This window comes from Capsaspora owczarzaki, assembly GCF_000151315.2.
Source record: "Capsaspora owczarzaki ATCC 30864 unplaced genomic scaffold supercont2.6, whole genome shotgun sequence".
NCBI lineage: Eukaryota > Filasterea > Ministeriida > Capsasporidae > Capsaspora > Capsaspora owczarzaki.
The window spans coordinates 138,164-150,750 of NW_011887297.1; the positions used below are offsets into that span (position 1 = coordinate 138,164).

The 12,587-nt window shown below is 55.3% G+C and overlaps 5 protein-coding genes across 6 annotated transcripts; 2 read left to right on the forward strand and 3 right to left on the reverse strand.

Annotated features, from left to right (window-relative positions):
• Nucleotides 1-36: 36 nt before the first annotated feature.
• On the reverse strand, nt 37-5,333 carry CAOG_04011. 2 transcript variants are annotated; one of them, XM_004347786.2, is made up of 2 exons: nt 5,209-5,333; nt 37-5,101 (listed from the first exon to the last, which is right to left on the reverse strand). In XM_004347786.2, exons 1-2 carry the CDS (start codon nt 5,271-5,273, stop codon nt 172-174), a joined length of 4,995 nt encoding a protein of 1,664 aa, XP_004347836.2. In that variant the 5' UTR covers nt 5,274-5,333; the 3' UTR covers nt 37-171. The 2 variants fall into 2 exon arrangements, with proteins under 2 accessions (XP_004347836.2, XP_011270365.1); XM_011272063.1 differs by having other exon boundaries at nt 40-5,098.
• An 896-nt stretch (nt 5,334-6,229) lies between these two features.
• On the forward strand, nt 6,230-7,403 carry CAOG_04012 (catechol-O-methyltransferase). The gene is made up of 2 exons (XM_004347787.2): nt 6,230-6,620; nt 6,742-7,403. The coding sequence occupies exons 1-2, from the start codon at nt 6,282-6,284 to the stop codon at nt 7,204-7,206; spliced, it is 804 nt and encodes a 267-aa protein (XP_004347837.1). The 5' UTR covers nt 6,230-6,281; the 3' UTR covers nt 7,207-7,403.
• Nucleotides 7,404-7,416: 13 nt separating this feature from the next.
• CAOG_04013 (hypothetical protein) lies at nt 7,417-8,725 on the reverse strand (the record flags this gene model as incomplete). Its single annotated transcript, XM_004347788.1, has 2 exons — nt 7,417-8,410; nt 8,493-8,725. 2 exons carry the CDS (start codon nt 8,723-8,725, stop codon nt 7,417-7,419), a joined length of 1,227 nt encoding a protein of 408 aa, XP_004347838.1.
• A 1,411-nt stretch (nt 8,726-10,136) lies between these two features.
• On the forward strand, nt 10,137-11,605 carry CAOG_04014 (hypothetical protein). The gene is made up of 3 exons (XM_004347789.2): nt 10,137-10,243; nt 10,391-10,888; nt 10,983-11,605. Exons 1-3 carry the CDS (start codon nt 10,151-10,153, stop codon nt 11,403-11,405), a joined length of 1,014 nt encoding a protein of 337 aa, XP_004347839.1. The 5' UTR covers nt 10,137-10,150; the 3' UTR covers nt 11,406-11,605.
• Nucleotides 11,511-12,499, reverse strand: CAOG_04015 (pre-mRNA branch site protein p14). Its single transcript, XM_004347790.2, has 4 exons — nt 12,435-12,499; nt 12,185-12,225; nt 11,916-11,993; nt 11,511-11,818 (listed from the first exon to the last, which is right to left on the reverse strand). The coding sequence occupies exons 1-4, from the start codon at nt 12,459-12,461 to the stop codon at nt 11,593-11,595; spliced, it is 372 nt and encodes a 123-aa protein (XP_004347840.1). The 5' UTR covers nt 12,462-12,499; the 3' UTR covers nt 11,511-11,592.
• Between the last annotated feature and the right edge of the window lie 88 nt (nt 12,500-12,587).

The window sequence follows — 12,587 nt, forward strand, 5'->3', positions numbered from 1 at the left end:
ACTACAGTACAGGCATAAAAGAAAACCAAGATAGAATGTGTTTTAATCTTGTTCATGGACAATGCCACGCCATCTCAACAACAAAACACTTTTACCGACATAAGAAAGCGAGGGGGGGGGAGGAAAACAAAAACAAAAACAAAAAACAATATAACAGCCCCTTGTCAGCTTTCACTTGGACAACGCCTCATGCAACCGACCAGCCAAATCCTTTTTGAGACCAGAGGTCGACAAATCACGCCGCGAAAGCTCAGCCTTGATGTCGACAACGGTCAGCTCCATGATGGCCGCAAGTGTGTCGAGCGAACGACCACCGACAGACACGTGTTTTGGCCCTGCATTTGCCAACGGCGCCTCGTCCTCAGCCTCTTCCGGTTGCTCGGCGGACACGGCTGCGGCGTCCTTCTCCTCTGGCTCTACTCGCGCCTTCTTGCGTGCACTCACATCGCTGCTGGCCTCATCAGAAGCAGTGTCGCTGCTTTGCGCGGCTGCGCGCTTGCTGGGCGTAGGCGGCTGGACTGCAGCTTCAGCGGGGGTCTCGTCTGGCTGAGCCTCGACGGCTTGGGCAGGCTCGTCGGGGGCGTCCCGTGCCTCTGTCTCGTCTCCTTCCGTTTCTTGAGGGCGGGTGGGAAGCGGGGCTTCCAACGCCAGCGGCATGGCATCCTGCGCGGCACTGTCGCCATTCAACGCGCGAACAGCGTCAACACAACGCTTGTACACATAGTCGGCCATGGCAGGCATGCTCTCCATAAACGTAATGTCGCTTTCTGCCACGACGCTAGCGTTGGACCGTTGAGTCGGGAAGCTCTCTTGCGGGAGCAGCGCCAAGCGGCTGGGTCGTGTTTGCAACACGCTAAAGGCCTCCTTCAGCTCGAGACAGTCTTGGAAGAGCGATGCACGGGCAAAGACATACAGACCGAGCTTGGCACGCGACATGGCCACGACCAGGCGACGCACGTCACGCACATGACCAATGGTCTTGGTTCGGACGAGCGACAAGAGCACATAATCGTTCTGCGAGCCTTGGAACTTGTCCACCGTGGTGACCTGATCCGGGTCGCCAAACATTGGGTTGTTCGAGCAGCGGGCGTTCAGCACATCGCGGATGAGCGCCTTTTGGCCATTGTAGGTGGTCAGAATCGTGATGCGCTCGCGCGGGTAGCCTTGAAGCCGCATGTACATGTACGTCGCAACAACATACTCGGCCTCGGCAAGGTTTTGGATAAAGTGCGCAGACGGCTCGGACTCTCCTTGGCCGTTGTGGTCACCCACGTCCACGAGCTGGAAGTCGTACGCAAATCCGGCATTGGCAGACTGGTACTCTGGGCGCTCCTGCACGTGCTGGAGATCGCCGAGCTGCTTGTACCGCCAGTTGTACAGTTGCGCGATAGAGGCACGGGCACGACCCTGCCGATCGAGGTCGACGGTGCGAACGCCCAGACGCACAAACCGGGTAAACAGACTCTGCTCGAGATTCGAGTAGCGCTGGAAGGCCATGTTCTTGATGACTGGCGGCAGCTGGTGGTGATCGCCAATCATGACAATGCGCTTCAGACGCGAATAGCCGTCGTTGGCATCGGGCGTTTGGAGCAGGAGCGGAATGAACGTTTCAATTTCCAAAATTTGCGCGCTTTCTTCCATGAGCACATTGTCAAACTTGAAGCCAAGCTCGACGAGCTCGCGACGCTTGAGGGCAGCGTGTGTGCACGTCATGGCAATGATGCGAGCTTCCTTGACGAGCAGGTAGTTGATGCGGTCGCCGGCAGAGCGAAGCAGCTCGAACGCACGGAACGCCTCCAGCTCCTGGAAGATTTTTCGCAGGTGGCGCCAGCACCCCTGAGCGACATCCCAGTCCTCGGCAAAGCTCTTGCCGTGGAACAGCGGCTGCGGGGCGTCCGCAAAGAAGGCGGTGAAAGGGAAGCTTGACGAGACGGCGCGAACAGCGGCCGCCGCGGCCTCGGGACTGGCGTCCTTGTTGGCCGACGCGGCGCGAACAGTGCTGACATAGGCCTCCCACCGCGACAGGACTTGGTACAAGTGAAAGTGGCCAGCCGTCTCGCAAGTGTAGGCGACATCGCCGGGAACGTCGAGAGATGCGGCCAAGCGCGCCACCTCTTGAAGCAAGGCGATGCGTCGTTCCAGAATGTAGTTGACTCGGCCCGAGCGAGAAAAGTCCTTGGTGGTGGCAAGCTCCTCTTCACCATGGCCAAGACGGAGCAGATGACGCTCGTCAATGTCGAGCTCCATAATCTTCTCAAAGATCTGGTTGAGGGCCTGATTGGAGTGCGTGACAAGCAAGATGCGCTGGTCGGGGAAGTTGTGGTACCAGTTGGACACAATCTGCACGGCCACGTCCGTCTTGCCCGTGCCAGGCGGACCCACAACGAGCGTCAGGCCGGGTTGGACGCCCGCGCGGATGGCCTCAACTTGCACGGGGGTGAAGGGCACGGCATTCTTCTTGGGAATGTCGCGCGGGTACGGTCCGCGATTGACGTGCGTAAAAGGCGTGACGAGCAACGAGGGAGGAGTCGCAGTGGCGGATGCGGTCGCCATGGCGTTGGTGGATGATCCGGCAGGATTGGCCGCGTCGTCCTCGCCTCCTTGGGAAGCCGCATTCGTCGCCCGCAAGGTGGGATCGGTGGCGGGGTCGGGGAAGGTCAGCTTGAATGGCGCACGACATGCGCTGTGAGCCAGCTCGGCACCTTCGCCGTCGACAAACTTGACATGGTACTGGGGGAAGCTGCTCACAACGTGGGCGGGAGTCAGGAAGGTGTCGTTGAAGTTGACAGTGCGCAACTGGCGCTCGGGCATGGCAGCGTAAAAGGCGCTGCGCGGATCGCCATAGCCGAGGAAGACATCGTGCAGCCAATCAGGAATGACAGTGCGCGTGTTCATGAGCGATCGAATCGTGTCGAGCACCGCCTTAAAGTTGTTCTCCTCAGGCTTGCGACGCACAAGAATGTTGAAGGTGTCGTACACGTTTTCGGTCGCGTTGCTGGGCCGCTGTTGCTGGCTGCCGTTGAGGTCGGCAACCGCGCGCTTGGCAGCGCTCTCAATGCGACGACGCTCGCCCTCGGTCAGAGCATCGACATCGATTTGGTATTGGTTGGGATCAAGCCACACGCGGAAGGTGCGCGAGGTGAGGCGCGTGAACTGGTGTCGCTCTTCCTGCTGGCGCTCGCGCGACTGGAAGGACTCGTCGATGAGACGGCCGCGCGAGTCCAGCAGGCCTTCAATCTCACAGCCGCGGACGTATTGAATGCCAATCGCGTCGGCAATGTCGGCCGAGGACGCCGAGGACGCCACGGGCAGGTTGCGCTCGCCCACGGGCCGCTTGGCGCGGACGGTGACGAGGAAGGCAATGTCGTGCTTGCGCAACTTTTCCCACTCGCTCCAAGCCTCGCGGCGTGTGTTTTCGAGCGAGACGGTGACGTCCGCACGCACGCTCGATGGGTGCCGCTCGGCCAAGCTGGGCTTACCAACCGAAACAACCGAGAAGGCAGAGATGGGCAACGCCATTCGTGCCCAGCCTTGGAAGAGCGTGCCTCCGTTCTCGTCGCGGCGAGGGGCCAAGCGGCGGACGGCGTCGGTAATGTCTTCGCGGATTTCGTAGGCCGACTCGAGGCGGAAGAGGGTCATGTTTCGCAACAGGTAGTCGTGGATGGTGAGGAATTGCAGATTGAGCTTGGGCAGCGCAAGGCAGCCTTCGCCCGAAAAGTACTCGGAGGGCACCACGTTCTCGTCCCAGAGCAGAGCTTCAGTCGGGTAGAGTGGCATGGCGTTGAGAATGTCCATTTGGGACTGACGCCGCTCGAGGTGATTGACGAGCAGTTCGAGCAAAAAGAAGCGGGTGTTGAACGCGCCAGCCACGCTCGAGGCGTTGGCAGCGTCTTCAACCAGGTGGAGCTGCTGCGCAAACTCGACCAGGCGCTCGTCGGACAGGCGGTCAAAGTGCTTGAACAGGGCTGCGCGCGTGTCCACTGCGCCCACGTTCAGCAGGGCAAACTCGCGCAGTTCGTCAAAGTTGCGGAAGGCCAGCTGCTGGACCTTGGCGATTTGGGCATAGTGCGCGGCAGTCACCTCGCTGTCGGTGAGGGCGACGCCGGTGTGATCGCTGATTTCAAAGCGTGCGTAGAATTTGAGCGTATCGAGGAGCTGAGCAAACAGCGTGCCGTTGCTCCGATTGGGTAACGCGCTGAGCTGGGCAAGCGTCACAACGTGCGCACTATTCATGAGTGTGTTGAAATACCGGCGAGTGGGCAGCTGCGCCTCCAGATCAATCAAGAGTTCGAGGAAGCGCTCGCAATACCGCACTGCCCACACGCCGCCGGGCACGGGCCCTTCTTCGGGAATGCTGGCGAGGACGGCGAGGAATTGCTTCATCAAGACAAAGAGGAATCGGCGCTGCTCGGCCAGCAGAGCTCGGCCGGCGGCGTCCTGCTTGGCGTCCTTCTTTTTCAACACTTGCCAGTATTTGCGCAGCTTTGGCACGGCCTTGAACTCTTCCTCCAAGCGGCCAGGCAGGAGGTTGTGCCACGTGCCGAGCGATACCAAGCGCTGGATTTGGGCACCCACCAGTTCGTTCTCAAGGCTGTTAAAGCAGCGAACGAGGAAGGCAATGTAAATGATGCGTTCTTGGAAGGAGAGGGGGTGCTGGTCTTTTTGTGATTGCTGTTGTTGTTGTTGTGGTTGCTGCTCTGCACTCTCGCCGAGGCAAATGGCAAGCGCTCGTCGGAAGAAGGCGGCAAAGTCGGCTGGGCGAGCTGCAAACACACCCCAGCACGGCACGTTCTCGCGGAACTTTTCGTTAATCATGAGGACGATGGAGCTGACGTGGTGATCGCTGGAGGTGGCGGCGTCAAAGTTGGGCCAGAGAAAGCACTCGAGGTACTGGCCGAGCTCCAGGATCATGGTGCGCTTGATGGAAAAGTTGGACGCGACCAGCTCGGACTGATAGACGGATTCCACGACAATCGGGTCGAACGGCGCGCGCTCGTCCACGGGTGTTGCTGGCGACCAGTACTTGCGTGCAAGCAGAGTGAGCACATCCGATTCCACGTCCTGAGCTGATGGTGGTTGTTGCTTGTGCTTGATCTGACTGCTTGCGGAACGGGGGTAACGAGATGTCAGTGAGTGGCCTGTCTTTTGCATCTCCCAGAGTCTGGCAATGATCGCTTTTTGGGTGAGACAGAGACGTGGCTTCCTTACCTGTTGGCCTGAGCAGTGGCGCTGGGAGCGCGTCCGCCACTCGCGCGTTGCTTCTTGTGGTCCATGATGTTGTAAAGGGGCAGCGAGAGGTTGGACGGTCTGAGGACGTTGCTTCCGCCACCACCCTGTCCAGTCCAAATCCCAACAACCGAATTCAAAAGCAGCAACATCGTAAGCACGACGAGATCGACAATTCAGAGTCCGGATGGGGACGACGAGAAGCGGGACGAGGGCGCAATGGAAAATCCAGCGATCGCTCGCTTTTGCTTCACTCACTCGACGCACACTCACTCACTCACTCACTCACTCGATCACTCACTCACTCGCTCACTCACTCACTCACTCGCTCACTCACACTCGAATCTGCGCACTGACAAACAAAAGCGACCCTGTTCAAAAGGACGATCGCGCATTGGATCGTTGTCCATTCAACGTATTCACAACGATCACTGCTTGGTCTCCATTGAGTGATGATGCTTCTTCACCTTACACAAAACAAACAAGCGACGACTGAGGTCTTCAGACATCAAAGAATCAAGACCCAAAAGATTAGAAATGGGAAACTTTCGCACGAACGATCGGATTCAGGTTTGAGACAGAGGTCAGGATTGTGCGTGCTGCTCAGAACGCCGGCAGAGTCACAGACGCCAAAGTCGACGCTCCGTTCCAAATGCTCATGCAATCACCAAGCGTACCATCATTACAAGTCTGGATGAAACCGAGGTTTGCACGCTATTGGTGTTTCGTTGGGCTCACACACAAACGCGAATCACAGCCAAGACATTGGCGTGTCTTTTCTCTTATCGGTATTTTCCTTTCTGTTTTTCGTTTTTCGTTTTGTTTTTTCTTTGGCATTTTCCGATTTCGTAGCTGAACGAGCTGTGCACACTCCGTAAGCACACACACACAGCAAGCGCTGCATCCAAACCCCCAAACACAACAAAAAGGCGACGTGACGCGATTTTGTATTTATCCTGTTTTGTGTTTTGTTCTTTTTTTTTGTCCCAGTCTTTACTTTCGCACCCCCAACAACCCATTCTCCACTCTCTCATCATTCTTCAGCAAAATCACTGATGGACCGATTTGACGTTTCATCGATTGTCGCGACCCACGGCGCGCCGGCAGTCGTCGGTGGCACGCTGGCTGCGTTGGCAGCTGGCTTCGTGGCGTGGTACATGTCGCCGTTTGTCACGCTGGCGTTCAGCGTCGCAAAGGGATATGCGCTGTCCATCTTCCTTGGATTGCCCGAGCAGCGATTGCTCGCGTTCGTGCAAAAGAACGCAGAGAAGGGCAACGCGCAGGCCGTTCTCGACTGCATCGACCGCTGGTGCTGGGACGGCCAATGGATGATGAACATTGGCAACCGCAAGGGCGAAATCCTCGACCAGGCTGTCAAGGATGCCCAGCCCATGGTAAGGAAAAAAAGAAAGAAAAGAAAAGACAACAACAACAAAAAAAGGGCGGAAATTGTTGACAATGTAGTGGGAGCTTGAGCGTGCCTGGTTAACTTCTTGCTCTTTTTCCTTTGGCCAGAATTGCGTCGAGTTGGGCGGCTATGTCGGCTACTCGGCCATCCGCATTGGTCGCCTGTTGCCCAAGGGCGCTCAGCTTGTCACGTTGGAAATTAGCCCCAAGTACGCCAGGATTGCCGAGGCCATGATCCTCCACGCTGGCCTCGAAAAGACGTGCCGCATTGTTGTCGGTGACTCTGCGCTCAACATTCCCAAGCTCAAGGAGATTACTGGCAAGGACAAGATCGACTTTGCGTTTGTGGATCACTTCAAGACCTTGTACCTGCGCGACCTCAAGATTATGGAAAGCTGCGACTTGCTCAAGTCTGGCAGCGTTCTCGTTGCCGACAATGTCATCTTTCCCGGTGCTCCCGACTACCTCAAGTACGTCCGCGGCCTTCCGGAAGTCTACCAGTCAGAGTTCCACCCCGCTCAGGTCGAGTACAGCACCATCACCGATGGAGTTGAAGTGACGACCCGCAAGTAACACAAAAAAAACTACGACAGTGCGTTGCTTTCGAAAATGTGCTTGATTGACGTGGAAAAAAACAAAAGTACACCACGCATCAAACACGAGCTATTGTACACAAGCATGCCATCACCTTTTGTTCCTGTTCTCCAGAAAGCAGAACCACCAGTTCCTGTGAAAAACAATAAAAGCACAAACCCCAGATTCACCAACCGCTCTCTCTCTCCACTACCACTCCAAAGTGCCAGATCGGGACGCATCGCGCATAGAGATACTCCTCTCAGACCAGAATTGAGAGTACCACTTGCGGAAGGTGAGCAGGTAGCGGTCGCCCTTGCTGAACGTGGGCTTGTCGTAGTAGGTCTTGTTGTTCCAAATCCAGCAGTCTTGGCTGAGAGTTTTCGCCACGCCGCGGTAAAACCACTTGGTGAGCCAGCGAATCGTCCAGCTCTTGGAGAACATGACGAGCGAAACCTTCTGGAGCAGCGGGCCAGCCGGCGTCACCGTCTCAAACAGGCGCATCCGGCCGACAGGCGTCTCGAACAAGTAGAGCACCAGTCCCGGCCCGATGAGGTGGATTTGCGTGGTCATGTGCATGTAGGGAATCTGCTTGCCAAAGAGCACCAGCGCTTGGGTCACGGGCACGTGAGCGCAGTGCGGGTCGTTCTCATCACCGGGCCTCCACCAGCCCTGCCAGTCGACGCGAAAGTGATCCTCCACAATCGGAATATTCCACGGCAGGTGGTGGAGCACGTTGAGGTGCGCCACGTCGGCAGTGTTCTCGGGGATTTCTTGAACGTGCGCTTGGACGAGGTAGTCGCTCTTGGCGTCAAACCGCATCGCCTTGGAGTGGACCTCGTCAATCACGTCGGGCATCCATGTCGGGGGAGTCTCGTCCACATGGTACCACACCAGAATCATTTGGTTGCGCTCCAGGACAGGCCAGGCACGCGTGTGCGCTTGAGCAGGGATCGTTGCCTGGCTCGGGATGTGCGCGCACTGACCCGAGCCGTCATAGCGCCACCCGTGGAAGGGGCATTCGAGGCAGTCGCCCTTGACACGTCCGCTGATGCCCAAGTTGGCACCCAGGTGGGGACAGTACGCGTCCAACACTGAAACAACGCCCGTTTCCTTGCCGCGAAACGCGACCAGCTCTTTGCCCATGAACTGGATTGTCTTGACCGATCCCGGGGTGAGCTCCCACTGATACAAGACGCAAAACCTGCCGGTCTCAAAGTGTGATGAGTTTAGGGTCGTCCCTTAGGAATCGAAAACAAAAAAAACCACGACAGGCGAAGGCTCACCATCCATTGGGATACGGCGGAGGCGTTTTCCCAGCAACGCGCTTTGTCGCGCCGCCGCCATGCTCGACAAAGTTGTGCGATGTCACGATCGGAGCAGCAACTGCGACCCAGAAGCGATATGCCAGCAGCAGGACTAGCAGACCAAACGAGACCTTGAACCACATGCGGTCGAGCTCAGGGATGCCGTTGACCAGAGCTGCAAACAGCGCCACCCAGAACTCGAGCGGGATCATCCTTTTTGCTTTTTTTTTTTTTTTTTTTGTTCTTGTATTTCCCTGCGCGTCGTTCCCCTGAGCAAGAAGCGTTGGCAAAAGTCGAACAGGCAACAATGAAATGAGTCATGCCAGATCAGAACATGTCTCGGCGGACGAGTGTGAGGGGGAGGGGGGCCACAACAGTCACTGCTCCTCCAATGTCTTGGCTGTTTTTGTTGGGAAGGATTTTTTTGGGCTGCGAACTTTTCGACGCGATCTTTTTTTTTTTTTTCCTTTTTTTTCCTTTTTTTTTTTCCTTTTTTTTTTCAAATACTTTTTTTTTCGCGCTCTCTTTCGCTCGTTCTCTGCTTTGTGTGCCTGCGTTTTGATGTGTGGATTGCTGAGGTGTGGAATGCGACAGTTGTTCATTCGTGAGATCCAGTGCATCCACCCCCTCCTCGCCCCTGCCGTTGCAGGAGGATTTGCCGCTGTCTTTTTTTTCTTTTTTTTCTTTTTAACGTTCGTGTTTTTGTTTTCGTTTCGCCCATCGCTTTGCTGGGACCGCGAATGCACGTGGAGAAGGGGGAACCGTTCCAATCCCATGCGATTCTGCGTCTGCTCGTGCTCCATTCATGCAGTCATCATTTGCAGCGTAATTGAATCTGCGCTCTGATCGAGTGAATGGCGGACGGGGGAAAGTCGGGGGTGATCTCAAAGCTGCTGCTGGAACATGTCAAGAACGCAAAGGAGAAGGCGTTGCTGGTGCTACAATCCCAACGCTTCTGCATCGTGCTCGGGGGCTCGATTCGCACGGTATCACTGCGTAGTGAAATGGCACTTTGATTTGTGCAAGAGAACGAGGGACGCGAGGTTGTGAAAGTCTCGAAATCTTGGCCGTGTTCCATCCAGGCTGCCGCTCTCGCCCTTCTGTTTTCATTTGTTATCAGCTGTGGCCTGCTGTTCGTTTTCTTTACCAGCAAAAAAATAAGATTGGTTGGTTGCGGTTTTTTCAAGTTACTGCAAAAAGAATATGAAGGGAAAACAGAGTGGACGAAGGTGTCATGCTATGCTGAGATGAAGAAATACTGTAAAAAAAAAAAAAAAAAGCAAGCTGGTCGCGACATGACTCCGGAAATGTCTCCGCTCCTCCATCATCAAATCCGCCCCCCCCCTCAACCTGCCCGCTTCCGACTTGTGTTTTTGGAGGTACGTCGATGAGGCTATCCTGAGTCACTCAACCCAAGCGCAGCGGAAAAGAGCAGCGGGTGAGCACTTTTCGCAAGGAAAGCATTCGTTGATCAAAACCACCAGTAAAGACCACCAATGGCACGAAAGTCAAGAGAGCAACAGCAACAACCCTCTACTCTCTCTTACCCTCACTGATGAAATTACAAACTCGTTGCTGTACAATCGTGCCCAAATCAAATCTCGATTGCTCAGTCTTTGTTGCTTTGTTTGGTTCCAATGCCATTCACGCCAGCCAAGGTCGTGTACCAGCCGGACGACGACTTTTTCGCGGATGGCAACCTAATGTGCTATGGAGAATCCCAGCAAGAGGTAATGATTCGTTGTTCGAAGGGGTTGGAGCTTGTGTGGATCTGAGAAAGTGAGCTCAAAGCCACAAGCACAGCCAAGCGCAGCCTGCGCACCGATCATTGCCATCGTGCCTCACTCACGCATCGTCGCATCATTGTTGCACGGCAGATTGGTCAAGGCGAGTCGTCCAACAGCGTCACAACGACGTCCGCCTTCGTCGATGCCACAGCCATTAGTATTGCCAACCCAGTGGTTGCTACCCACCGCCCAGTGCCTGTTCAAGACCTGGTCGAGCAGTTGTTGTCCAATGGACACACTGCTGATGACGACGACGACGACGACGACGACGACGACGATAACAGGCAGATCGACGCAGATCCTCGTGTTGATACTGCTCATGCTTCGAGTCTCCAATGCCAAGTCCCAGGATGCTCCTATCTCGCTCCTAACATTGGCCTGTACGAGTCGCATTATGCAGCCATACACCGCCACTCGTGTCGCGTCTGCGGCCGTGTCCTGCCGACCGATAGGCTTCTGTCGCTGCACTTGCTCGAACTCCACGACTCGATGTTTGCCGTCATGGCTGAGCGTCAACCCATGTTTGAATGCCTCGTGGAGGGCTGTGGCATCAAGTTCATCAATCCCGACGAACGTCATGTGCATTTGGTAAGGGCAAGACTCATCGCGGTGTATTTTGTTTGCTTGTGTGTCCAACCGCTTTTCCTCACGCAATGGTGTTGACGCCCGAACGATGATTTAGGTTGAGATTCATCGCTATCCTGCCACGTTTGACTTTAGTGTTGCACGACGTGGGAAACGAAAACCCCACCAGCAGCAGCAGCAGCAGCCTTCCGCGGAATCACCCTCGGACGCTTCTGCGCGATCTCGCATCCCAACTTCCATTGTCTTTGGACGTGGTGGTCGCATGTTCTCCGCATCGGCAATGAAAGCCGCAAACAGTCGAAGCGAGCAGCGCGAGACATCAAAGAAATCCAACGCGAGTCGAGATAGCAAGCACGATGTTCGGCGCCAGCTCATGACACCGGCCTCTGATGCTTCTGCCACAGAGCTGCCCAAGCTCAATCGTCGTGCTCGACGAGAACTGGCGCGTCTTCAGGAACAGCAGCAAACAGCGCAAGAAGCTGTGGCGTCAGACGCGTCTCCCACGGACATGCAAGCGTGAAAAACAATCTTTTTGAACCCTCTCAACTCTCTGAGACACAAACCCCCCCCCCCATCGTTAATAGCCACCTCCCTTCCATTCTCGAACGCACACATCCAGAAAAGACTTTGTGACCTCGAGCATGAACCCGATTCTAGTTAACACCGTTTGTAATGCACGCAGAAAACAAACACAAACAAAATACACGTTAAGACTCGTCCATTGCAATGTTGTGCTGTTGCTTCAACTTGTCGAGCTCCTCGCGCTTCTTGTTGACGTCCATTCGCGCCAACAAGCGTTGAGGATTGTAATACAAGACAGTAATGTAGCGTCCACCGACGTTAAAGCCAGACAAGTGTTCGCACGCGTTCCTCGCGTCCAAAATGTCCTCATAGACAACATAGGCCGTTCCTTTCGTATCCGGCGCGGTTCCTCTGCGAACGTGCGAGCGGTTTTGGGTGAAAGTGAGTTCGTTTGGCAAATATCAACCCCCCCCCCTCTCTCGCAACTTGCATTTGGGGAGTCACTTACACTCGGATCTGTCGAATGGCGCCATACTTGCCAAACAGATCGTACAAGTCGTCGTCTGCGACGTTGAAGGGCATGTTTCTAACGAGTCAAGCAAAAAGCATTGGGTTAGTCATTGAGCGATTCGTCCCTTCTCGCTCAAAACAGGCGAGATGTCAGATGATGCATCCGATCGCTTTTCTCATCTCGATGGTTGAGTGTTGTTGTGACGGACGCGCGACGACGACGACGACAGCCAACCACGACGACGATGGAGCGACAGCTCGACTTACTTGACAAAGAGGATGCGGTTGACGTCCTTTGGCAGCCGCGACTACAGGCGTGACGATGGCACAATGGCGCAATGGCACAATGGCAGGCATCCAAGCGGCAAGGGGGCAACGGACGGTTGGCAGCAGAAACGGACCAAAAAAGTGAGTTCTCAATGCAACACACACAGCCACAACCATTGCCATTGCCATTGCCATTGCTTGATGTTGCTTGATGTTGCTTAATATTGCTATTGATGTTCATTGTTCTTACACTCTTAGACTTTTCAGCAAACGCCATTGTTGTAGACTGCAAAACAAGGACTGAAAACGGACTTGATGGTTTGGTTGTTCTGAGAGGGGTTTTTTTGGCAAGTGCTTTGGTTGGATGACTGTATTGTTGTGGTTGCTTGGATCATCTCGTTGC

What these genes read in the sequence shown, in the direction of transcription:
- CAOG_04015 (XM_004347790.2), bottom strand. Translation starts at nt 12,461, where the DNA reads ATGGCGTTTGCTGAAAAGTCTAAGAGT. An exon ending in AACCGCATCCTCTTTGTCAA is followed by an intron (nt 11,994 to 12,184) that starts GTAAGTCGAGCT and finishes TTGACTCGTTAG; the next exon opens with AAACATGCCCTTCAACGTCG. An exon ending in GCCATTCGACAGATCCGAGT is followed by an intron (nt 11,819 to 11,915) that starts GTAAGTGACTCC and finishes GCACGTTCGCAG; the next exon opens with AGGAACCGCGCCGGATACGA.
- CAOG_04011 (XM_004347786.2), bottom strand. Translation starts at nt 5,273, where the DNA reads ATGGACCACAAGAAGCAACGCGCGAGTGGCGGACGCGCTCCCAGCGCC. An exon ending in GCCACTGCTCAGGCCAACAG is followed by an intron (nt 5,102 to 5,208) that starts GTAAGGAAGCCA and finishes CCGTTCCGCAAG; the next exon opens with CAGTCAGATCAAGCACAAGC.
- CAOG_04014 (XM_004347789.2), top strand. Translation starts at nt 10,151, where the DNA reads ATGCCATTCACGCCAGCCAAGGTCGTGTACCAGCCGGACGACGACTTT. An exon ending in ATGGAGAATCCCAGCAAGAG is followed by an intron (nt 10,244 to 10,390) that starts GTAATGATTCGT and finishes GTTGCACGGCAG; the next exon opens with ATTGGTCAAGGCGAGTCGTC. An exon ending in ACGAACGTCATGTGCATTTG is followed by an intron (nt 10,889 to 10,982) that starts GTAAGGGCAAGA and finishes ACGATGATTTAG; the next exon opens with GTTGAGATTCATCGCTATCC.
- CAOG_04012 (XM_004347787.2), top strand. Translation starts at nt 6,282, where the DNA reads ATGGACCGATTTGACGTTTCATCGATTGTCGCGACCCACGGCGCGCCG. An exon ending in TCAAGGATGCCCAGCCCATG is followed by an intron (nt 6,621 to 6,741) that starts GTAAGGAAAAAA and finishes TCCTTTGGCCAG; the next exon opens with AATTGCGTCGAGTTGGGCGG.